Source organism: Pezoporus occidentalis, unplaced genomic scaffold (assembly GCF_034315485.1).
Source record: "Pezoporus occidentalis ecotype Australia unplaced genomic scaffold, CSIRO_AGI_Poc_V1 ctg118, whole genome shotgun sequence".
NCBI classification, from domain to species: domain Eukaryota; kingdom Metazoa; phylum Chordata; class Aves; order Psittaciformes; family Psittacidae; genus Pezoporus; species Pezoporus occidentalis.
The window spans coordinates 118,814-144,936 of record NW_026912972.1 but is presented as its reverse complement, the minus strand read 5'-3'; the positions used below and the strand labels follow the sequence as shown (position 1 = coordinate 144,936).

At 44.6% G+C, this 26,123-nt stretch overlaps 1 protein-coding gene across 9 annotated transcripts in view; it reads left to right on the top strand.

The window, feature by feature from the left end:
* The window catches only part of COL6A3 (collagen type VI alpha 3 chain), a 58,222-nt gene that overhangs the window by 9,113 nt on the left and 22,986 nt on the right, over window positions 1-26,123 (top strand). For 4 of the 9 annotated variants that reach the window (XM_062642040.1, XM_062642031.1, XM_062642014.1 and 1 more), the window contains 13 exons: window positions 3,535-4,137; window positions 8,228-8,830; window positions 11,006-11,605; window positions 12,898-13,464; window positions 16,072-16,692; window positions 17,819-18,418; window positions 19,019-19,621; window positions 20,218-20,820; window positions 21,885-22,231; window positions 22,707-22,785; window positions 23,127-23,272; window positions 24,643-24,735; window positions 25,136-25,189. In XM_062642040.1, the coding sequence (XP_062498024.1) occupies window positions 3,535-4,137; window positions 8,228-8,830; window positions 11,006-11,605; window positions 12,898-13,464; window positions 16,072-16,692; window positions 17,819-18,418; window positions 19,019-19,621; window positions 20,218-20,820; window positions 21,885-22,231; window positions 22,707-22,785; window positions 23,127-23,272; window positions 24,643-24,735; window positions 25,136-25,189 (5,519 nt within the window). The remainder of the gene's footprint in view (window positions 1-3,534; window positions 4,138-8,227; window positions 8,831-11,005; window positions 11,606-12,897; window positions 13,465-16,071; window positions 16,693-17,818; window positions 18,419-19,018; window positions 19,622-20,217; window positions 20,821-21,884; window positions 22,232-22,706; window positions 22,786-23,126; window positions 23,273-24,642; window positions 24,736-25,135; window positions 25,190-26,123) is intronic. The other 5 variants (XM_062642021.1, XM_062642048.1, XM_062642068.1 and 2 more) reach the window with 5 other exon arrangements.

The following is a 26,123-nucleotide window of genomic DNA, read 5'->3' as shown; positions in this document are numbered from 1 at the left end:
TGACCATCCTTTTGCACCCATGGCATGGAAAGGAGCTCAAGTTAATAACTCTGCAGGGAGCTCTGCAGAGTTATTAAATTGCCTCATCCTATCCACTCCCAAGGCAGAGAAACAGGGGATGAGCACACAGGCTGTGGCAATGATTCTTTGAGTCCCTGACTAAAACCCCTCAAGACTGAGAAGGTCACTGTTGGCTGCAGGGACACCACGCAGCATGTCCCCTTGCAGCTAGCAGGGGGGGAGACAGGCAACGTGCTACTCCAGAAAGTCATTCTTGACGGAAGACACGAAAAGCAGTTTGGTGGACACCTTCTCCACTGAAACCTCATCCCTGAGCTGGCCCTTAGCCTCTCTTCTCATGTGCTTGGAGAAAGGTGTGTGGTTGGAGAGCCCCTTTTGCAACACCACTCAAATATCTTCTGTACAAGCTGATGGCTTCCACCTTCTGGAGTGCTGGACCCTTCCTGTGACTGAAACCTCTCTTCAAACCACCTGGGCTTCAACAGATCTGTGCTGACTGCAAGCTGGGAACCCAATTTGCCTGGAAAAAAAACAAGACACTTCCTACAGCCTTTCACTGTTCATGGAAAGGGCCCTTTGGGCAGCTTTGTTGTGTTTCACAGCAGAAGCCCCAGAGATCAAACCTTTCTTTTTATTCCTGAGACTCCATCTGAAGGTCAATAGCTTGCGGGGTGATGTAAGGCAACGGCAGTGTAATGAGGCAGTATAACATTAATCCGCCTGTGTTGTCTTGCCTGATTAACCCTCACGCCAGCCCCACTGAGTGCTCTCCATCACTGCATGACACTGAGCAACACCAAAAGGCTGTGCTCATGTGTGTTTTTATTGTGCAAAGTGCTTGACAGGGCAAATATCCAGATCACGTGAAAGCCACAGGGAAGAAAAGCAGCTGCCCCAGAAAGGTGGTGTAAGGTTCACTAGTTCTAAGACATTCATGTCACTATATGTGAAAATGAGTGTTATTCCAATCAACAAGCACTGCAGTGGCTGTTTTGCAGCTTCTCCATTGAAGACCACAGTGCTTCCCTGTTGAAATCACAGGGGAATTGCTCTTTGGCAGCTGGCTGTCCTCCTCGGGCACACCAGCATGTAACCCAATAGTACATGAATATCTGGAATCGCAGACATTTCTTTAAAAGCTTTAAAGGCGATTGCCTCCTTTGTGTTTATCATGCATTTCTAAGTTCACTTCTACTGTGAGAGTTTTTTTGCAAGCATTTCTCTCTCCCCCATAACCCAAATTTAAGTTAATCCTACTACAGTCATTTTGTCCCTGTGTGACTTGCATGGGTGATCTATGGAATATCAGGAAACATAGGAAAAGATGTTACAGGTCCTAAACATTGGATCACAAGAATGTGCAAAGCATGGTACAAATAACGTTTGCCTGAAATGTGTAAAAATGCCATGGAAGTTATGCTAAAAATGAGCCCTGATATGAAACAGAAATATTAACCACCACCCCCCCCCCCAGTCCCATAGCGCTTCCAGTATAGAGTACCAAAGCTGTTGTTCTTTGGTGGTCCCCAGAGCTGACTAGGATAAATGTGAAAGTCAGCCCCAAGTTTGCCCTGATGTATTTGTTAAACCTGAGCTGTCTGTCTCATCTGACCCTCCTTGCTTAGTTGTGTAACAAGCATGCTTTTATTTGTTCTCCAGCACCAGCTTGTTCCATAAACGTGCACTGAAGTACAAGTTTTTTTTACAGTGATGACACATTATCCAATATATCTGTTTCCTATCTATTTTCTCTCCTGCGGGAGTGACCTGTGCTGCTGTGATGACACCCATTGGTGTCTGAAACCTTGTTCCTCAAAAAGATGTTCAGGGTATCTAAAGCAGCGCTGGGTACAACCACATTGAGATTTTCCCTTCATTTATGTGATGAAATAGAACATGTACATCCCACCTGAAAATGGCACAGTAAAACCAGCACAAAGCACCCCTAAATTTTGACTCAATGGAAAAACAAATCCTGCAGTCCTTTACAATTCTGAACCATGCTAAAGCCAACATTGGCTATGGAGTTGGCCCAGGGAAGTGGTGATGCCCTGAAGACCTTCTCTTTAGTCACTGGAATTGTGATAGTATTTGAATCTCTTGGTGGCATCATGATTTATGAAAACATTTACTAGAAAAACAATTAAACAGGGGAAAAAAAACAACCAAAACCAATGGTTTTACCACTGCTGGTTAATAGCAAAGACCACAGGTTTATCTCTGGCCTTGCTAAACTCCATGCCAGTTTTGCTATTGGTTTCACCTTTGACTTTTAAAAGTTGAGAGCTGAGTGGGATTTACAAACAATGCATTTGCAAATAGTCTGAAATTTGGTTTCTTCACAAGGTTGGAGAGTAATAGCATGGAAACGTCTGAGCATGTTTTTGGGTGGTATTTACCCCTGTTTGCATGCACACAGCTCTTGGTGACATTGATGGGTATAAATTAGTTGAACAAAAGGAGTAAGAGCAAACACCAGGGCATGTTTGGTCTGCTTCGGTAAGTCTCACAGCAAAAAAAGTTTTCCCCTTCACAATCATGTTCATGCCATATAAAAGGTTGGGGGTTTTTAGGAGTGTGTATATTCTCAGCAGATGCTTGCAATCATCTGGGTATGGTCACAACAAATAGAGTTGGATAATTGTGTCATGACTGATTTCATCACCCTGTTTTAACCTGATTCTGCATTCCCTGATTGAATATCCAGAGTCCGTATGAAAAATACCAACCCAACCCCTCCATCGATAATCAATGCAGCTTTGTGCAAAGTAACTAAAGCAAGACAATTGTTTGGTGTAGTTGGCAGCTGTGCAGGTCTGCAATACCATTGTGTCTGTGCTGGCTGCTGGTAAAAGAGTTACAGTGCAAGAATAATAACTGAGACCTTTTCACTTGTTTCCAACAAATGCATTTGGAATAATAATCCTTCATGGTGGGAGAAGCCAATAAATTCAGCCACTGCTTTTAACCAGCAAAAGAGAAGAATTGCAGCAGAGAGGCTGAAACTTTCCATGGTTCCAATAACATGATTCCAGCATAACAGTGGGTTTTCATTTAAAAAATGAAAATCAGTGTAATGAGGAAAACCTCCTTGAAATCTCCCTGTCCTCACCCACTGTCTTCAGGGTGAATTATCACCAAAATTCACCTTTTCCTTTTGGCTCTAAGTATTGAGACGGTACTGGCCACAGATGGAATGGATTTAGATTAGGAAAAAAGAATGTATTTTTTCCAAGTTTTCTCCTCATGTGCCAGTTATTCTGACCCCTGTGTAATTGCAGCCACTGGCTCAGGTTATGTCTCTTTATCAGCAGTAGATGCTACTGGGCTGGGGCTGGGGACTCTTATTCAATCAGAATGCAGAACTAAGAGGCAAACCTCCTCAGTGAACATGTGTTTTGTTTGCTCATTTTCGTGTTTCTTACTGTTTTTCAAGAAACATGTCAGAACACTGTACAACTGCATGTAATCACCCATTTTAATGCCTTCACCTTTGCATTTCTTTTTTTAAAGCTCAAGAGTCTGCTGACCTTATTTTCCTTATTGACGGATCAGACAACATCGGAAGTGTCAATTTCCAAGCCATACGTGATTTCCTTGTAAATTTGATTGAAAGCCTCAGAGTTGGAGCTCAGCAAATACACATTGGGGTGGTGCAGTATAGTGATCAACCCAGAACCGAGTTCGCTTTGAACAGCTACTCCACAAAAGCGGAAGTTCTGGATGCCGTGAAGGCACTTAGTTTCCGCGGTGGCGAGGAAGCGAACACTGGTGCGGCACTGGAGTTTGTGGTGGAGAACCTCTTCACCCAGGCAGGAGGCAGCAGGATAGAGGAAGCGGTGCCGCAGATTTTAGTACTGATAAGTGGTGGAGAGTCTAGTGATGATATCCGAGAGGGCTTGTTAGCGGTGAAGCAAGCTAGTATATTTTCATTTAGCATTGGTGTCCTGAATGCTGACAGTGCAGAGCTGCAGCAGATTGCTACTGATGGAAGCTTCGCATTTACTGCCCTGGATATCCGTAACCTTGATGCTCTTCGAGAATTATTACTGCCCAACATTGTTGGAGTGGCCCAAAGACTCATTTTGTTAGAGGCCCCAACCATTGTGACTGAAGGTATGTATGCCTTTCTAGACTGTTGCATTGTGATGAATGAATGAGCTTTTGCACACTTGAAAAAAACACTTATTTTTCTAATTGCTTTTTTTTTTCCTTTTGCAATGAATCTCTGTGCTCTTGGTTGTGGGAAGGACACTGCTGCTGATGGGCAGAAACGCTTTTGCCCCGTGAGTTATCTTTTGAAAGCTCTGAGGTTGTGTGTCAGTCACTGGCATGGCATGGGGCTTTAAAGGACACAAGCAGGGTATAAAAAAATCTCATATAATCCTTTTTGGGGTATGTAAGGACTTTAGGATTAAATCCTGCACCACTGTCAGTTCTGAAAACATCCATATCACATTAGCTTACATTATATGCCAGCTGAATGTCATAAGAATGAAATTTGACTGAGGAAGCTATCAGAGATGTTAAATGGATCCTTATTTCACAGCTTGCTAAAACAGTAGAATTCCATACCTCATTGAAACTGTGAACTGTCCTTGGGAAAATGGTGAAACTCCTGTGTTGCTGAACTTAAAAAGCAAAACAACCTTTAGCTCTTCTGAAGTGAAATCCCTACCTTGCTAACATCTATTTCCCTTCAATGTATCAGCTGAGAAAATTTACTGTGAGGCCATGGAAAAAGAAAATGTAGGTGTCAATATTCCACTTAAGTCACTTTGTCACTCTTAAGTCCTTATTGATATTGTTTCTGGACTAGCATTAGCTCAGGTACAGTGGAATAATGAATATCTGAATTCACAGCTAGGTGATTAGGAGTTTCTCACCCTATGTTTTTATGACTAAGTTAAATTTACTGATAGAGAGGCTTTATGGAAGACACAGCACATTGTACTTCAGAGGCTCCTGGAAAGGGCCAGGCTGGAGTTGCTGCACTTAATTACCAGGATGCTCCATGGGAACAATACTTTTGGGATCCAAGTGCCAGTCTGGAGTTCTGTACATACTGTTCACTTCATGATGTATGTTGACACATAAAACTGTGTTCCAGATGTCTTTGCTGATCTATGCCTAAACATGATTGCTGTCCTGTGGCTCAAATCAAAGGGAGGAATTTGCCTGAAAGATCATTTTATGACCTTGCCTTGATTATTCCAGGAAAGAACATAAAGAACTTTTGCTGGTAGCATGTCACAAGAACCATATTTTGCTAAATAAGCTGAAGTCTGCCTGTCTAGCTAGAATGTGCATGCCATGACCCATGTAGCTCAATAGAAAACCTCTCTTTCTGCCCCTCTGATTTCTAACAGTTTGAATGGTGAGATTAAAAACGTTGCTGTATTTGGTTTTATCTGCACTTCTATATTTGTCTCTTAAAATGCCAGCTCATTTGTAGCAGGTACAACTATAGCATCAGTCTGTGAAATTACATACAGATGAATATGCTAAATGGAGAAGTGGGTATTTTCAAAGGAGCTTTAGGGAATTTCCTTTCCCTAGCACCCATGGAAACTAATTTTGACTGTTCTGCTTGATTCATGTCAGTGCCTTGGAAATCTGCAGTATAAAGCACTGGTGTGGGACACACCGCAGCCCAAAATGGATGCCAAACCCACTGAGGTGCCAAACATTCCATGTGAAATACTGAAGTCACCCCACCTTACATTAGCCCTCATGTTAGCTGAACATTAGTTCTTCTGAGGTGAACAGACACCTCAAAGTGCCTTTCTGACTTTCTTCTCCCCTCTCCTTTAACTGCTGGGGATCCTGGATGACTAAATTATGAGAGATGCTTCACCAAAGATAGCTGAGATTGCAATGAGGAGGGAGCTATGCAGGGCTGGGTTCAGTGCTGACACCCTCCAGCATTCCCAGCCTTTAGAGTCAAAGACATAATGCTTTGATCTGAAATCCTTTGAAAGTCCTGGGAGACTTGCCATCAGCTTTACTGGGCTCAATCCTATGAGACGTGTATAGGATTGCTTAAATGCTTTTGCTTTAATTGCATCCATTGAAATTAACACCATGGTTTGTTTCCTCCTGTGGGTTTTGGTTTCGGTTCCCGAATTCCTCTCCTCTAATAAAACATAGTGCAGGCTTGAGAGCTGCAAGAGAAATGAGGACTGGAGGGAGCTATTCCTCCCCTGCTCCCTCATCTTTGCAAAGCCCCTTTCATATTTCCCACAAACTTCTATAAAAAGTCAAAAGCTTTCAGGGTCTCCATTTTTGGGTATCTAGCTGCTGAGAAGCTAAGGAAGTACTTTGGACGTCTCTCCTGGGTGACAAAAAGCAGAGATTTCAGCCTTCGTTATCCATTTGGCAAGTTTCCTGTTTTCAGCCCTCGGAGCAACTGATGAAAAAAACTTAGCTGAGAGAATGAGGGGTGGATATAATGGTTCTGGGAAAAGAACTGTTTAAACGAATGCTTGTGGCTTTGTGAGTAGCTCTGTTTTGACAACCTGGGCAGCCAACTGCAAGTCACTGGCAGCTCACGTGAGGCTGTATTTTGTGGAGAGTACCACCAGATTAGCTTTGTGCAGGTTCTCATTACTTTGTGTCTCTGATGGCACCAAGGTGGGCTATTCTAATCTTCACATTTTGACAGTCGGTCCTTAATCAAACAACTTCTAGCGAGACTGCGAAAGGCTTGTGCAAAAGACTGCATTGGTGTTGGAGGCAGGTCTCTTGGGGACTGAGGACAGAGAGGCAGCGGAGTCACGGATGTTATCTTCAGCTCTAAATCACTCCTTGGGGTAGCCCACTCTCGTGGCACTTACTCCTAATGAGAAACCTGATGGAGATGAGCCTTTGGGAAGGCTCCTGCTCCTCCAGCTGCTTTCCATAGCCAGCTGGTGTCCAGCCAAGAAGGACTGCAGCCAAAGCTTTGGGTTTTGTTCAACTCCAAAGTAAATAGCCTCCATTCAGAGGAGCACTGATGGGCTGAGGGGCTGCCCTTTGCCATCCAGGCCATACATGAGTGTTTGCTTCCACTTGACCTGAGGGTTTTGAGATCCCACCGATTCTGGGTCTCCTCTTCCCTCGGGCTGTGCATTGATCATAGTGATAAGCCTGGGAGGCGATGGACCTGCTGCCTTGAATACTGACCCCATCTCAGGAGCTCTTAGGTGGTTTGGCAATTTAAGGAAACCCCAAGTCCAACATAATGCAATGATCCATAATGTTCCAGCATAACTTGGTAGCAACACAAGGTTTTCTTTTTCACTTAAATGGTATGAAATCGGGAAGGTGATGATGTGAGTGGGGTTGTATAAAAGATGGTATCCAGATTATCTCCTATGACAATGACGTATAATGCTTTTATCACAGTGGTGTTGGTCTTGTTAATATTTACTGGGTTTTTTTTTGTGTGTACATTTGCTGTATTAAATATGACAGTGCTTTGGTTCCAATGCTGCACAACAGGGTTTTTTTCTTTGCTAACTATCTTCCTTCAAACTTAGCCCAGGAACTGGAAAGCTAACTGTGCTTGTTCTGTTTCCTTTGACGTAGTCAGTAATAAAGTTTCAGAGATTACAACGTAGGGGACCTGTTTTGTTAAAGACATGGCAACAAGAATATGATTCAGCTCTTCCATGGCTGGGCTAGCTGTGCCAAGAAAAATCATAACTTGGTTTTGTTAGATAAGGGATAAGATGTAGGATATGAAGACTCAAAGTCCAGGTACGTTGAATGAGTGGAGACTGTTCTATTGTCATTGCTTTTGGAAACCTAATCCTTCTGAAACCAAACCATGCTCTGGCATAATTCTGATGGCTCCACTGCAGATAGAGGAAGCATCACCTGCTTATTTTAACTCACGTGCCAGCTGAGTACCAAGATTTTTCCTGTTTGCCTTTCTTGTTTCGACATGTATGTGCATCTTAATATTGTTTATAAACAATGCAATTCTTGCAACTCTTAAACTCTTTTGTGTTTTAGATAGGGAAAACATGCATATTTCTTGTTAACTCTCTGCTAGAACTCAGACAATAATTCTGTTTTGAAAACAAGAGACTTTAAAAGTTGTTGAGAGTAACAGTACTTCAGACAGACAAGAAGTCCTAAGTGTTGCTGAATTTTTGACTTAGAACTGATCTGCTGTGTGGTGAAGGCTTCTGCTAACTATATGTTCATGCATTACTTGCAGTTATTGAAGTGAACAAGAAGGATATAGTCTTCCTGATAGATGGCTCAACTGCTTTGGGGACTGCCCCCTTTAATGCAATTCGTGATTTCGTTGCCAAAATTGTCCAAAGGCTGGAGGTTGGACCTGACCTGATCCAAGTTGCGGTGGCACAGTACGCAGACACTGTGAAGCCAGAGTTCTATTTTAACACCCACCAGAGCAGAAAGGATGTGATGGCTAATGTCAAGAGAATGAAGCTCATGGGTGGTACGGCACTGAACACTGGCTCAGCACTGGACTTTGTGAGGAACAACTTCTTCACCAGTGCTGCTGGGTGCAGGATGGAGGAAGGGGTGCTCCCCATGCTGGTGCTCATCACTGGTGGTAAGTCCATGGATGCTGTTGACCAAGCTGCAGCAGAGATGAAAAGGAACCGTATAGTGATCCTTGCCATTGGGTCAAGAAATGCCGACCTGGCAGAACTTCAAGAGATTGCCTATGAGAGCGATTTTGTGTTCAATCCAAATGACTTCCGTGTCCAGTTCATGCAAGCCATTCTTCCTGAAGTACTGTCGCCTATCAGGACACTCTCTGGAGGACTGATTATCCAAGAACCGCCATCAGGTAATTAATGACCTGTTTCTAATTGAAGACATACAGTTTATGTTTGTCAACCCTTATTCTAGGACATATGGAGATAAGGGGGAAAAAGCATCAAGCACGTGTTTCAGCATAACTAAATGTTGTCTCTTTGATTTGCAAAATGAGCAGGAATAGAGTGGTGGATTTGGTAGCGTGGTTGTTATTGCAGCTTTGTCATTCCTTCTTGGAGATTTTTGTCCCATCCCATATTTGTCACCAACATTTAAACGCCTTGACATGAAAGGTGTGCTTTACTAGTCAGGTACTGAAATCATAGAGTGGAGGCTTTTTCTCTCACTGAGGGTTTGTGTGATCTATGAGCAGGACACACTGTGAATGTTAAAATAGCTCTCCCTGTTTGAGAAACATTTCTGGGGGAGATTTGCTCAAGAAAGTTTCTTCTGAGTGCCAAGAAAATAAGCAAGTTTGTTCCTGGAGATGTTCACAGAAATGTGGCCTAACACCGACTGAACTCACCCTTTCAGAACATATTTACAGTTCTCGTGTCATTTACTCAGCTCAAGCCCTAAGAGATGCATGAGACTATAGCAATGTTGGTTTTCATTTAATCTGTTTAGAAGGTGATTCAAAGCCCTGTGAAGCCAGTGGATTCTTTTTACTTGGTGTTGCCATTAACATCAGTCATGTGGAAGCAATCCAGTTGCTAGTCACGTCTTTTCAGGCAGTTTCCACTGCATCTCCAGAGGTGGTGTAGCTGAGTAGAGATATACCAGATTTCTCGGGATTTCTTCCTAATAGGGTTGCTTGAGGTTGAACTAATGCTAGATCGTATTTGAACCTTGCATTTCTGTCTTATGGCGTATGAACATTGAAAACCAGGACTTTCTCCAGCTCCTGGTGAGGTCAGGAGTGAGGTTCCCATTGGTTTAAATGTGTGTGTACTTATCATTTAATAAGCTTTTTCTGTTCAGAATGTGTTTCTTGCTAATGCAGTTTTGCATGGCTATACACAAACCTGGCATTCTAATCTTCAATGGAAATTTAAAGTGTTCCCAGACTTCCTTGTTCTGTAAAGCTCATTCATGCAGCTTCTCTCTTTTTCCAGTCCTTTTGCTCTATTGTACTTACAGCTATTCACATACACCATAAGCAAGTAATCATATCCTACTCCATAGAATGACTATTATTAGTAACATATTGGTTTTGACACTGGGCAATCTGCTTTGTTTCAACTAGATATTGTCTCACCCTGGGCCTTGAATCACACTTTTCTGGGAGACAGCCCAGGAAGGACTTAAGTTTAAAAAAGGAGCTAATAACTGGCTGGTTATGGCCAGAAGTGGGAAATTTCTCCCCCTTCAACAGCCCACAAAATGTATGCCCATAACTGCAGACATCAACTTGCAGTTTTCTGCACTATATGTAGCCATCAAACGAGCAGGTGGCTCAAGCAGCTGTTGTAGTCTGGTTTCGACCAACTTTCCTAAGCCTATCAGTAAAAGGTATTTTTAATACCCACTCAAAATAACAACCAAAATGGTTACTTGGCAAAAGTGTTTCCCCATATAAGTGGAGCTTAACCCTGCACCACAGACCAGCCGCTGCTGACTGCACAGCATGACCATGGAAGTCACTGCAGGGCAGTACATGGTTCTCTACATGGGGATGCATGGGAGCATCTCCATGGAATGGGGGATTGCTGCCACTAAGGGGGTGTCGAAGCCCACTTAAAATGCCAAAAGCAGAAGCATTCCCTAAAGCTTCATTAGAAAGGCCCAAGTAATTGTGTGTTGACTTGCAGATAAGCAAGATGTCTATAGCTATAATTCAGTATTGCTCCACCAAAATCAAAGAAGCTGCTTTTTGATGGCTAAGGGTCTGGGGCAGAGCATGCAGCTCTGGTACTGGCAGCCATTGAAAAGATCTGCCATGGCAGAGGCTAAGCCCCACTGATAAACCTGACATTTAAAAGACTTTTCAATACACATCAGGAACTTCCCCTGCCCAATTTTGTCGTTTCCAGCAAGGTCCTTGTTACTTCTGTGCTGATCACACTCTTTCCCATCTCTTTTTCTCATCCTTCCACCTAACCATGTTTACATGCGTGTACAGCGTATGCTGTATGCACACATGACAAAAAATAATCCATGTTTGTTTTCTGTGATGTCTCATGTTATTTTCTGTGCTCTACTGCAGTTCAAGTAACCAAAAGGGATATCATCTTTCTTTTGGATGGATCACTCAACGTCGGAAATGCCAACTTCCCCTTTGTGCGTGACTTTGTTGCCACCCTAGTTAACTACCTTGATGTCGGCAGTGACAAAATCCGAGTTGGCTTAGTGCAATTTAGTGACACTCCTAAAACAGAGTTCTTTCTATATTCGTACCAAACCAAATCAGACATAATTCAACGTATGGGGCAGCTGAGGCCCAAGGGGGGGTCAGTGCTGAACACTGGCTCTGCACTGAACTTTGTGCTTTTGAATCACTTCACGGAAGCTGGTGGGAGCAGAATAAATGAACAAGTGCCACAGGTCCTAGTCCTGGTGACGGCAGGGAGGTCTGCCGATCCCTTCCTGCAAGTTTCCAATGCATTAGCTCGGGCCGGAGTGATGACTTTTGCTGTTGGAGTTAGGAGTGCGGATAAGGCAGAGCTTGAACAGATTGCATTTAATCCAAGAATGGTATATTTTATGGATGATTTCAGTGCTCTGGCGGCTTTACCCCAGGAGTTAAATAAGCCTATAACAACATATGTTAGTGGAGGTGTGGAAGAGGTTCCACTCGCCCCGACAGGTAATACCTACCTTCCTGCATGCTGACTGCATTAAGTTAATCTTGTTTGTCTTGACAGCTTGTTCCCAACGTACACCTTCACATCTGTACAAGGCCCTGAGTCATCAAAGCAGTTAAGGCTGTGTATCAATACATAGCTGGGCTATGTATTGATGGTTAAACTAGCTGCTCTTAATTTGTAACACACATCAAAGTCAGCACAATTTTAAGCCTTTTGGCAGGTCAGGATCAAAGTGAGTCTACAACCACCAGTCACTCGGGTGGTCCCTTTCTGTTGCCCTAATCATGTCACAACCGCTAAATGCATCTTTGGCACTAACTCAGGCAATGGGAACATACACTTTTGGCCACCAAGAGTGGTGTGGAAAGGTTAAAGTTGTGCCAAAGAGCACAGAGGAGCAGAGTTCTAGCCAGGTACAGGTGACTAAATCCTTCCTCAGAGCCACTTTGTCAAAGTGCTGTTATCAGGCTGTTACAGAGGCCAAATTTGACTCCAGATATTCCAAGTTATCCTCCAACATTAAACCCCAAAGCTGTCAGAAAATATAACCATTTTTAAACAGGTATTTGCTCACTATTTCCCTTATTTTGGCTATTTGCATATCAAGACTTAAGAACAACCAGGATTGTTTAGTATGGAAAGGACACCATTAAGATTAATATGAAGATGTTAAGCACACAGATATGAGATGCTTGGTTTTCCCTTGGATATTCAATGAGATTAAAAGGCCACCAAATGGAAACAGATAAAAGCCTTTTTCTCCTCCCAGAGTCATAACTAGCCTATGGATTTGGATGCTCCTTGTGATGCAACTAGAGGTATTTTTAGAGAATACAGAATATGCTTTGTGTGTGTATGTATGTATGAACTAATACCTGTTATCTACTAAGCCTTTAAATAGACAGAAACCCCACAACCCTCCACTGCTGTTGTACTTAATGCCTCTATTAGCAGCATATTGCTAGACTATATCAACATCACTGGCCTAATCTGAAACAGCCAATTTATGACGTGAATGATATGATGCAACACAGTGTATGATACGACTATCTGGTGCCTGAGTTTATTGAGTCCTAGGGTAGAGGTGTTCTTGTTTCCCCTTCTTCCTCAGATAAATAAGTCAAAGGTGTTGTTTAGTCTTGTAGCCTTTGAATAATTTGGTATATAAAAATCACTGACTTTGCATATTGAAACCCAGCTTATTTTCAGAGAATTTTCTAGGATGATGTTTGAGAAGAAAAATGCCCTCATCTCTGTTTTTCCCCTCTTTTCATTTGTGAATTTATTCTAGAAAGCAAGAAAGATATTTTATTCCTGATTGATGGCTCAGCCAACCTCTTGGGTAGCTTTCCTGCTGTCCGGGACTTTGTACACAAAGTCATTTCTGACCTGAACGTGGGTCCAGATGCCACACGAGTAGCTGTAGCTCAGTTCAGTGACACCATCCAAGTTGAATTTGACTTTGATGAACTCCCATCTAAGCAAGACATGCTTCTCAAAGTGAAAAGAATGAGGATAAAAACTGGGAAGCAATTGAACATTGGAGCTGCACTGGATGAGGCTATAAGAAGGCTGTTTGTGAAGGAAGCTGGAAGCAGGATTGAAGAAGGAGTTCCTCAGTTTTTGGTCCTCCTTGCTGCTGGGAGATCAACCGATGATGTGGAGCAACCATCAGATGCTCTGAAGCAAGCAGGAGTTGTGACCTTTGTTATTAAAGCCAAAAGTGCTGACCCCGTAGAGCTGGAAAGGATCGTGTATGCCCCACAGTTCATCCTGAATGTCGACTCCCTCCCTCGGATTTCAGAGCTTCAGCCAGACATAGTCAACCTCTTGAAAACTATCCAGCTTCAGCCGACAGGTACAGGGACTCCCAGGGTTTCCAAAAGGCTGAAAGACACCACTTATATGACCCCCTCAACTTGGTAACTGGGACAATTGGGTCTGGTGAAGTTTAAAACCATTGCATAGAAACTGCTCCTCTGGTCAGACCCTGATCCAGAAAAGAATTTTAAAGATGAGCAAGGAAAAAAACCTTGTGTTCAGCTGCAAGAGCTGCAGTTGGTGCTGTTACTGGTGTATAAAACATGGTAGAAACCTGAAATACTGCAGAGTCGTTGCCCCAGAGATCTCACATAAGTTCAGGTGCAGTGCTGGCCAAGGGCTAGGAGAAGCAAATAAAGGCTTGTCTCAGTTTCTCTTTCCACCCTCCCTTTTCTGGAGGAGTGGTAAGGAGCAAGGAGCACTGCACACACTGGATTTGCTTCTGCTCCATTATTTCTTATAGGATATGACAGCAATTTCTACATTTTGTACCTATGCACCAGTAAATCAGGTGCTCTTGGCTCAGTTACCATCAGCTTCCATAGATGAGTGTGGATTAACTGAAGAAAAAAAAATCATAAAACAAATCACACAGCCACAATTATAAATTCACATTGTGGCACTGGAAATGATGCAGGTCCAGCTGTGTGATTTCCTAAGGCAGCCCTTCCTTGGGTATTAACCTATCTCCCAACAGCAGGTGGGGAGAATGAAGTGTGTAATAGCATCCATGTCATCTCTGTATACAAGTCCTAGGCAGATGGACTTAGAATCATAGAAACATAAACAAGATATAGGGCTGGAAGGGATTTCAGGGTGCCATCTGCTACATACTCTTGTCCCCAACAGGATCTTCCTGTCCAGAACCAGTTGACATTGGTTTAATCTGTCCTTAAAACCCTCCAGTAGATTTCCCAGCCTCTATAATCAATCTGTTTGATTGCTTTTATCTGTATCAGTAGATACTTTTTCTTAATGTCAGACCTCTGCCTTCCTAGTCATAGTTTAAACCTTTTACATCTCTTTCAGCTAAAGAAGGATATAGAATACAGCTTGTTTCCATGTTCTGTGTGACAGCCTTTCATTTACTTTAAGCTTGCCATGTACATCTCTTTTTGGTCCTCCTGTCACCAGCTGTATACCCAACTCATTCAATCTTTCCTTGTAGGTCTTGTAGGTCTTTTCTACCTTTTCACCCTTGTCTTTCCAACATCAGCCTGCTCCAAATGACCGGAGTGTAATAATGTTATCCACTGGTCATCTCTTACCCTATCCTTTGCTTGTGGAGTCATTGCCCTTCCCATATTTGTGCAGCTTCTGTCTCAACATAAACTAGTGTTTATAGTATAGACTAGTGCTCTTGAGCTGCTCCCTCCTTTTCAAACCACTTCTGTCTTGTCAAGATCATTTTGAATCCCTCTGACCATCAAGTACTGTGAATAACTGTGCCATTCGCTCACAGATAGCTGCATCCACCTACTTCTAATATTCCTGGCTAAATGACAGACACCTTGTAAGAGTACCCATATTTTTTCTTCATCATCTGCTATCAGACACTTTTGATAGGAGTCTCTTCCGCTGTTCCTGAACCTTAGAAAAAGCGTCTGAAACTGCTATGCACCAGGCAATGTCTGATCCCTCTTCCTATCTCTATGGCTCAGTGCAAGCTATATTATCATTCCAGTCCTATGCATTAGCCCACCAAGTTTCCAACATTCCTCTTAAATAATAAACTTGATCTGAAGTTTGCATAAAGTCTTCAACTGCCTTTGTTAACTCCATTATTCATAAGATTTTCTTCAGAGGGAAAGATTGCGCTCCTGTTTGTCCCACTTGACTCTGCTATAAGCAAGACAGCGTCGCTTTTGGAGATACCATCCATCAGTTGCTGTTTGAGAGGCAGTGATGTTTTCTGCTTTACTGAGCCAAAGTTTTCCAATTCTGTTAATAGCAGAATGTCTCAACAGTTCTCTAATCTTTGGTGTTTCAGTCTCGTTTGTGTTGTTTTTAAAAAAGAATGTTTGGTCAGAATTCATCTCTGTTTTTGTGCTTGAAGTTAGTAAAGATATAAAAAAACAGTTTAAAAAAAAATCTCCAGTGTCTGGCATTTTAGAAAAGTTTTCATGGTTTTCACTTGGGTGTCTTTTCCAGCAATTTTTATTTTGCGTGAGCATGAGCAGGATTATTTATTTCTAAATTCAGTGATGCCTTGGGAAAGCTCTCCATCTCTCACTGCCTCCCTGCAAGCACTCTCTCTGCAGTATGCAATGCCCCAGATTCCTGTTGTATATTGCAAAGCCATATGTACCAGCTTCACAGGCCCCTTGGGAGCAGCCAGCTTCTCCCAGCCTCAAGTAGGAGATGGCACCCAGAGTCCCTTGGCACCCTATTTCATATGGCTCTATGATTCTATGACTCAGTGGATAAGGCATGGCACGTGTTGCGCAGCATTTTCCACTGACTTCCACCCATCTGCCTCTTCACCAGTGATTGCATCTGATGGCAAAGGAACTGAACCATACATCCTGACTCCTCAGTTCCCCCTCCCTGAGCTTTTGTACTCCTTCAGTTCAATGTATGTGGAGACTAATAACCACTGCAAAAGAGAATCTTACTTATTCCCCCCTTCCCTTGTCTCAAACAGTAGTTGAGAGAGGTGAGAAGAAGGATGTGGTGTTTCTAATCGATGGCTCAGATGGTGTCAGAAGAGGTTTCCCTCTACTGAAGACCTTTGTCCAAAGAGTTGTTGAAAGCCTGGATATCGGTCGTGACAAAGTCCGTGTCGCCGTTGCACAGTACAGCAATGCCGTGCAACCCGAGTTCTTACTTGACACCCATGAAGACAAAGCAGATCTCATCAGTGCCATCCAGGAGCTGAAGATTATGGGAGGATCTCCTCTGAACACTGGAGCAGCCCTCGACTATCTCATCAGGAATGTGTTCACTGTGTCGAGCGGCAGCAGGATAGCAGAAGGCGTCCCACAGTTCCTGATTCTGCTGACTGCTGACCGGTCCCAGGATGATGTAAGGAGGCCCTCGGTGGTCCTGAAGACAAGTGGCACTGTGCCCTTTGGCATTGGGATTGGAAATGCTGATATCACAGAGCTGCAGACCATTTCCTTCCTCCCAGATTTTGCCATTTCTGTGCCTGACTTCAGCCAGCTGGATACGGTGCAGCAGGTCGTCTCCAACAGAGTCATCCGCCTGACCAAGAAAGAAATAGAGTCACTTGCCCCTGATCTGGTTTTTACATCACCCAGCCCAGGTGAGAAGATGTTTGTGTCTGCACCGAGAGCCAGCGGCAGAATATGATGTTTAATAACATCATGGTTGCAACACAAACTGAGAAAAGCAAGTGGTCCCAGCTAAGATCCCAAGTCCATCCTGGTCTCACTTTTGATGCACTTTAGGATTGGTAGGAGCTGTGTAACTTAAGCTGAGCCACCTTTAAGCCCAGTTCCTCAAGGTCATCCTTGTTGTATCCTCATGGAAGACCCACAAAATAAATGCTAATACCTTGATCTTATTTTAAGTTGTGATGGATTTTAAGTCCATGCTATTCCTTGTGGAATGGAAAATGCATCATTTAGATGCTATAGGGACGTCTTCACACCACTATAAATCAAGGTCAGCTTCCTGCTAAATGGAAGACCTGCTGACATGTGTTACATTTGCCACACGCATTTACTGGGGGAAGGGAAGCTGGAAGCATCAAGAAAAGGATCAGATCTTCCATTTCTGGTCTCGCTCAGAATGAAATCCAGCCAGCTTATGCCTGGGGTGAATGGTACACATCCCAGATCAGTCCATTTGAAGCCCTTCTATCAGTACCTTCCCTTCAGAACCAGACTGCTTCCCTCCATCCCCATTTATCAGTGTGGTATTCAGCAATAATTGAGGCTCTGTCCTGCATTATCACTGCAGAAAACATTGTATTAGGAAGCAAAACCTTATCCTGGAAAGGCAGAAGCTGAGAGAATAATAGAATAGACGCTTTCTTAGAGGAGAAAGCCAAAGTTAAAGGGGTGGTACTGAGTGTAAAACAGCCCCGGGCTGCCTGGAAACTTGCTCTGAGTAAGGAATGTCACCAGGCTACATTTCCTTGTGTGGAGATCCCAGAAGGAATTGTTGCAGGCTTCCTCTGCTCCCTCTTGCTTCTTTTGCTCTGGAAGTTGCTGTTCTTGCACTCCCTGTGTATGTGCCTAGCAGACTGGTCCTGTCTCTCTGATATCACCCGCCTGCTGAGAGACACAGGAGCTATCACAAGCAGTGAAACAATGAGCATCACCCCCATGGCCAAAGACATGGGCCAGTGATGTAGATAATGAGCTTAGCTGTTCTCCATAAGCAATGTGTGATGCATCTTCTGACCACTGCCTTCCTTCCTGCAGCGGGTGTGAAGAGGGACGTCGTGTTCATGGTTGATGGTTCCCGCTATGCTGCCCAGGAGTTCTACCTCATCCGTGACCTCATTGAACGGATAGTGAACAACCTGGATGTGGGCTTTGACACCACCAGGATTTCCGTGGTCCAGTTCAGCGAGCATCCGCATGTGGAGTTCCTGCTCAACGCGCACTCCACCAAGGATGAGGTGCAGAGTGCTGTGCGGCGGCTGCGGCCTCAGGGTGGCCAGCAGGTGAACGTGGGGGAGGCCCTTGAGTTTGTGGCAAAGACCATCTTCACCCGGCCCTCCGGGAGCCGCATAGAGGAAGGCGTCCCTCAGTTTTTGGTCATCCTCTCCTCCCGCAAGTCAGATGATGACTTGGAGTACCCATCACTCCAAGTGAAGCAAGTGGGGGTGGCACCTATGGTGGTAGCCAAGAATGTGGATCCTGAGGAGATGGTACAGATTTCCCTTAGTCCTGATTATGTATTCCAAGTTTCCAGCTTCCAGGAACTGCCCAGCCTTGAGCAGAAGCTGCTGACTCCTATTGAAACCCTGACAGGGGACCAAATCAGAAGGCTGCTGGGAGATGTGCCACCTTCTGTAGGTAAGGCTCTGTCAACACCAGCTGCTTCTGTGTTGCTGTTCAAATAAATGTTGCCCAAATGTGTAAATAACTTTTCATGCCTTCTCTATAAACCAAGGTCTTCCTCAGTTAAAAGCAGAAGTGCAGCACAGGTACAGTTTTAGAGGGAAACTGTCAGATACGTAGAAATTTGACCCAAGTACTTAAATACATTATAACTTGTGATTTTCAAGTCAGGTACCTAAGTATGTTACTTATTTTGATTCAAGTCAAATATCACAATATGTACAACTGTTTCTTCCCATTTAGCAGCTATCTAGGAAAGAGAAATAAATCTGGGGCAAAATGAAGGTGGAAACACTGACAAATCCAGAGAAGAGTGTTAATGAACAAACCAGATAAGGCTCTGAGAAATGCATGATTTGAGTATGAGTCAGATTGTTAATACACACTTGCACACAAGCTCTTTTGGAGAGGCTTCTCAAAGCACCATGCCTAAAGTTGGCTAAAATATGCTTTGCAGTTTTACATCACACAACAGATATAGCACAAAAATCCTTCAGCACAGCTTAAGCAAGGACTTTGCACATAATTTCCTCTCTTCTTGCTTTATTTCTGCAGATATTTCTGGTGATGAAAAGGACATAGTCTTCCTCATTGACACCTCTGACAGTGTCAGGCCCGATGGGCTGGCTCACATTCGGGATTTCATCAGCAGAATTGTTCAGCAGCTGGACGTTGGGCCAAACAAGGTGCGGATTGGTGTGGTGCAGTTCAGCAATAACGTCTTCCCTGAGTTCTACCTGAAGACCCACAAGTCCAAAAATGCTGTCCTGCAAGCCATCCGCCGCTTGAGGCTTAGAGGGGGGTCCCCTCTGAATGCTGGAAAAGCCCTAGACTATGTGGTGAAGAACTACTTCATCAAGTCTGCAGGGAGCAGGATAGAAGATGGAGTGCCCCAGCACCTCGTTCTCATCCTTGGAGACCGGTCCCAGGACGATGTGAACAGGCCTGCTAACGTGATCACATCGACGAGCATCAAACCACTGGGTGTTGGAGCCAGGAATGTGGACAGGAACCAGCTGCAGGTCATTACCAATGATCCTGAGCGCGTGCTTGTGGTGCAGGACTTTACAGGACTCCCAACTTTGGAAAAGAAGGTGCAGAGTATTCTTGAAGAGCTTCCAATACCTACAACAGAAACCCCTGGGTTTCTAGGACCTGGTAAGACTTCTGTTCATCCTGTAGACTTCTCTGGACAGAGCACAGATAAAATTTATGTTTCCATATGAAATGTTTCCATACTAACAGCTTTTGAATCCCAACCCTTTAGCTGCATTCACTTAAAGAACACCCAGAAGATGACTTTATTGAGTGTATGAAAGAATAGAATTAAATTTGAAATAATATGAGGGTGTCTATCACAAAAAGCAAAAAATGTTGCATGAAGTGTAGTAATTGTTGTAGAAGACCTTTCTTCTTGTATGTATATGTAATTATAGAATGTTTTGGGCTGGAAGGAACCCAAATGATAATATAGTTCCAACTCCCTGCCACAGGCAGGGACACCTTCCACTAGAGCAGCTTGCTCCAAGCCCCGTCCAACCTGGCTTTGAACACTTCCAGGGATGATGCAGCCACAGCTTCCCTGGGCACCCTGTGTTAGTGCCTCAGCACCCTCACAGGGAAGAACTTCTGCCTAACATCTAGTCTAAATAAGAGAGAAACACGATGCCACTTCACAAAGCACTAAGCATCATAAGTATTATGAATGCTGCCAACAATTATTAACAGATGTGTTTTCTCTGTAATCTTTCCAGAAGGAAAAAAGCAGGCTGACATCGTGTTTTTGCTGGATGGCTCCATCAATCTGGGGAGAGATAACTTCCAAGAAGTTCTCCAGTTTGTCTACTCTGTGGTGGATGCCATTTATAGGGATGGTGACTCTATCCAGGTAGGACTGGCCCAGTACAACTCAGATGTCACTGATGAGTTTTTCCTCAAGGACTACTCCACCAAACCTCAGATTTTAGATGCCATCAACAAAGTCATCTACAAAGGTGGGCGAGTGGCAAACACCGGTGCAGCCATCAGGCATATCCAGGCAAAGCACTTTGTGAAGGAGGCCGGGAGCAGAATCGACCAGAGAGTGCCCCAGATTGCCTTCCTTGTCACGGGCGGGAAGTCCTCAGATGATGGGCCAAGTGCCTCCTTGGAAATCACACAGAAAGGCGTCAAGGTGTTTGCAGTAGGCGTCAGAAACATCGACCTGAAGGAAGTCAGTAGGTTGGCCAGTGAGAGTGCCACGAGCTTCCGAGCATCCACAGCCCAGGAGCTGTCTGAGCTCAACGAGCAGGTTCTAGTTACGTTGGAAGCTGCTATGCAGGAGAAACTGTGCCCAATAACAACAGATGTTACAAGAGGTAAGCGCCATCCTCTCATAATGTGCTCAGGCCATTCTTGAGGATGGCTTTTAATATCCAGTGATGTTGACGGACTTGTCCAGACTTCTCTTTTGCTTTGCCTATAGCCTGAGTTGTGGCATGGGCTCAGATCCCCTCCATGAGCATGGTGGTAGGTTTCAAACCTTAGGTATGAGAGCTGCCTGTTCTTGTGCTTCAGCCTACTATATGTATAATAAGACAGTTGGGCTTCTTGGCCATTCAGTCCCTGGCATGCATGGTGTGCTGGAAATCAGAATTTCTCTTGCCCACTTGATCTCATGACAGGTATATGAGAAAAAGCTAGGGCATATGCAGTTGTAGTTTAAGCTAAAATTACCCTAAGAAGGAATCCCATGATTTAGCTATTTCAAAAGTGAAGCGAGGGGAATTGGGGTGAGTAAGTGAGCTGGTATTGCTTTTGGACAGAATCCCAGCAGCTGGCTTAACTTACTACAGTATGGCAAGTCCTCCTCCTAGGATAACTGGCCACAGTTCAGCCCTCTGACTTTTGAGCAGAGGTGTCTCCTGAGCCTCTGGAGAAGCTGAAGGAGAGCCACAGCAGCCCTGAGCTGAGTGAAAGGCATCCAGCAGCCTGATCTCTCAGTGATGCAGACCAGTGGGCAGCTCAATGGCTGCAGGGTGGCTCCAAGCCCATGCTAAATATTCCTGCAGAAAAGCAGACAGTGCAAACTCCTGTTGGGCTTGTCTTGGTCAGCTCCTCCCAGTGCTAAGCAGCAAGTGCACAGGAAAACATCAAATAAAATCAATGAAATGCAGATTTTCCCAGGTTATAATTACTGAGATGAAAGGAAGTAGAAGGCACTTGTGGATCAAATGTTGTCAGTGCCTGATGCAGAGAGAGTCTTCTCTAAGGACTATGCCAACAGCAGGGGGGTGGAACTAGATGACCCTTAAGGTCTCTTCCAACCCAAACCACTTGATTCTAAGACTAACAGAACAATCAATTGGGAAAGTCATTACTTGTAAAACAATTACATTGCTCAATGGCGACGTTCTCTTCTGGTTTTGCATTTCCCTTTCAGATTGCGACTTAGATGTGATACTTGGCTTCGATGTCTCAGATGTTGGGCCTGGCCAGAATATATTCAATTCCCAGAGAGGTTTGGAGTCCAGAGTTGAGTCTGTGCTGAAGAGAATAACGCAGATGCAGAGGATCAGCTGCACTGGCAACCAGGAGCCCAATGTCAGGGTAGCCATCATGGCCCAGGCTCGGGGGGGACCTGTGGAGGGTCTGGACTTCTCTGAATACCAGCCTGAACTCTTTGAGAGGTTTCAGGGCATGCGAACTCAGGGGCCCTATTTCCTCACAGCTGATACACTGAGGTCCTACCTGAGCAAGTTCAGATCCTCACCCGCTGGCAGCACCAAGGTAAGACAAAATGAAGGACACTGGGATGGTGTTGGCCAGGAAAACTGACCTCTGATGTATTGTAATTGGTAAAGCAACAGTGAAATCACAGTAAATAAAAAAACATTCATTAAATAGATGTATTCATGATAAAGTTGGCAACATAAGCGCCACTAGTTTCCGATGCATTGTCAAGGTCCTTTCCTGACAATTGCCGAGCATTGCTGCAGCCAGTACCCATGACCACTGCCTGGCTGCAAACTATTGCTTTCCAGGTATTTCCCTGCTTGTGCTTTAGCAACATACACCTGTGTGTTATGATGTACAGAAACCTGGCGCAGAAATGCAAAGCTTCATAGCCTGGAAAGGGTGTAGCAATTCCCCCATATCCTCTCAGATGAAGCATGCCTTGGAAGAAGGCCCTTCAGGTTGCACGTTGATTGTGTTTTGTACTCAAAAAGTTCTGGGTCCTGATACAAATTTGTTTCTCTCCCAGGTTATAATCCATTTTACTGATGGTGTAGATGACTCGATAGAAGAGCTGGAGGCCACTTCATCTACTTTGCATGCAGAAGGTAATTTTTTTACTCTTCAGGGCAGTGATTATAATCTATGTTAATATTTGGTCCATTTTACCACCTTTTCTAATGAATCCTCCAGCTTTAGATAATAATAAATAAGGATTTCATGATTTCTATATGTGCTTGCTGATCTTTATTGCCTTCCTGTGATATTTAGCTGCCAGCTGGCACCTGGGTAACTTGCACTGAATGTGCTTGAAGATGCTTGTCCTCAACTGATAAGCTCTATTTGCAATCAAAGGAGTGGATAACAACCCATCCTCACAGGGGAGGGTGTGCAGGCTCTGCAGAGCACTCACCCCATCACACAGCCCCTTCTGATTCTCCCCTCTCAGGTGTCAACGCTCTCATCTTCGTCGGGCTGGACCGAGTGAGTGATTTTGACAGAGTGATGCAGCTGGAGTTCGGTCGCGGGTTCACCTACAACAGACCCCTCCGAGTCAATCTGCTGGACCTGGATTTTGAGCTGGCGGAACAGCTCGTAAGTGACTTGGCACAGGCAGGCCTGCCTTGTAATGCTGGAGGAAAGCTGACCCTGGATCTCCTGTGGGGCTGAACCAAGGCTGAATGACACCCTGCTGGCTCTGGTCCTCTCCCCTCCCTGCCTCACATCAGTGTTTCTTACAGATGCCACAGCAAGGAAAACTAAGAGCAGACCATGGTGCTGCTTGGTCTTGTACCATGCCTGAATCACTACTCCAGCCAAGGCTACAGCACGTGGGATTAGGTCGAGTGGGACAGGATAAGATGCCATCAAAAGCTGGTGTGCCAAAAAGCCTGCCCTCCACCTATATATATATATATATATTGTTGGGTTTTTAACCTTGCGGGTAATGCACTGTCATGCCTTGTCAGTGCTAAACTTCTTACAGAAGCCCTGCTTTCTAGGTTTCTTTCTCCAAGGTGATAAACTGCCTGTATTTCAGACACACTTTTAACAGGTGAAGGAGTTACCCTTTCTTCTTCTGCTTCCCTGCCATGCATGAAGTCCCTCTGAAGTTTGTTGGGTATATTTGCTATCAAGCTTGGTATGTCCAGTTCCTGCCAACTTCACATCTGTTACCAGCATCATTAAGCTTCTTTTCCAGTAGACTTAATAAGATTGGGCTTAACTGCTGATCCCTGTGCTATCCCTGCTGGGCCCTTCTCCACAAATCAGCATGCAGCCACCTGGGAGTAAACCTTGGGTTTGGGGGTCACAGCTAGTCTCCTCCGCCCATCCCCAAATAATTCAGTTGCCTAGGAAATCATTTCAAGATGTAAATGTACAAAGCTGGCAGGAAGCATTTGCAGCCAGCAACGTGCTTGGCAAAGAAAGTGATTTTTTTCCTTCCTATAGGATGATGCAAAATCAAGCTGTGATTTCTCTGAATCCCTTTCTGTCTTTCTGTCTTCTTTTCTCCTCATTTGTTGCGTGCTCACAAACTGCCCTCAGCCTGCAGGTTGCTGGCCAAGTGTTCTCTGCAGTGACCTTCTTATGGGCTATTCCACATATGTTTCTTAGGAGATGAAATTGCTCTCTTCAGCACCAGCACTGCTCTGGGGACTGAGCTACATGCTCTCTACAAATTCTGCCCCACACTGTTCCTATTTAAACCCTTGCCTCTGATGTCCAAAAGAAAATTGACTGTTGCTTCCTAACCATGCAACCTATCCAGTCTGCCAACACACGCCTCCTTTTCCTGGTATGCTTTAGGTGTTTCGGGGTAGACAGATCCCAGAATGCTACCAGACTGATGTTAAGTTTGGCACAGGGGCAATTGCACAGACTCGGGGCTTGTAGGAGTTACAGTGCTGGTGCTCTGCCAGGTTTTAACACCTTGTTGTTTTCTCTCATGCATTTTGCTGCAGGACAACATCGCAGAGAGGACTTGCTGCAAGGTCCCGTGCAAGTGCTCAGGGCAGAGAGGGGACAGAGGTGTGCCAGGCCCCATAGGACCAAAGGTAAGTCACTTACCTGGGGATGAAGGGTGTTTTCATGCAAGGTCAGTGTCCACTACGGTGGTGATGGGTAGGTGTTGTGCAAGCTGCCTACATTGTAATGGGTGATGCTAACAGGAAGCTCATCTCCATTTGTGCCCCATTTTAAAGCTGGCCCTGGCCCATGCGTAGTGGTTGAGAGCTGCTCTCCTCTGTCACTAACAGTCTCTGTGTTGTAAAAGAAGGAGGGGGTGAAGTGTCTTGTGAAAGTGTTTAGGGATGTCAAAAGGAGATGGTTTCTCTCATCAGCTTGTTTACACAAGTGACCAAGCAGCCACTTTGTGCAAATCTGGGGAAATCTTGAGTATCAGTTTAGAGGGAGATCATATATAAGAAATACAGAATCCTCTTGGTTGTCTTCTAGGGTGCCACAGGTGATCTTGGCTACGGAGGCTATCCTGGTGATGAAGGAGGACCGGTGAGTGATTGCACCTGCTCTGTACAGTACTGCTCAAAGAAAGGACCTCACCATAGTGCAGGCTTTTTCACTAAATATTTTATACTCTGGATGTGGGTTTGGATTAGATGAGAAAGCAAGCAGAACTTTGTGTTTTCCTACCTGATGGCCTGGGAGGTTGGTCGCAGTTCCTCCTGGGTCAGTAAGGAGCAACTTGGGAAGAAGGCACAATAGGGGCAACAGCTCCTATTATTTGATGTGATGCAGCTGTGTGCTGTTCCTCCAAGGCAGGTAGGATTGTTTGCAGCTGGTCCCAATCACCTCTGAGCAGGGCACAGTGATTACGAACACCATAAAAACCCCAACTTCAGTAAAGCTGCAGCCTCTGCTAAAGTTATCTGTACCTAGTGAAGCTGAGAGTTTTCAGCTAGCCCAAGAATGGGATCAGGAAGGCGTGTTTCAATCCATCACAGTGGCAGACAGCGTGAATCCCATGACTTCTTACTAGCACTGCTTTGTCCAAGCTCTTGATGAATCCCACGTCACCCCTGGAATAAACAACTCCCCACGCATTACGCCCAGGAGGTGAAGCTGAGGCCGCAGGGCTGGCAGTGCTTATTGCTTTGCCAATAACACAGGCAGGGCCAAATGCTGCTGTCAGATATCATGTGCAAGGCAATGTTTTCATGGGGCTCTAAGGTCAGGATGGGGTTAGACATCTTTGCAGAACTCTGAGGGGTTTATCTTGTTTTATTTTGAAGGAGAAGTTTTGTAGTTTTGTAAAGCTCTTTCATAGCTGAGAGCTTTGGAGGAACATTTCTCATGGGTGAAGGCCTGGAGTTGGTCGGTGCATGAGGAAGGTTGTGGGCAGGAGATGGTGGGGTCGCTGGGCATTGGCCTTTCAAAACCTGATCCTAAGTTTAGTCCTGCGCTTCCAAGCCACCTCCTGTGGTTG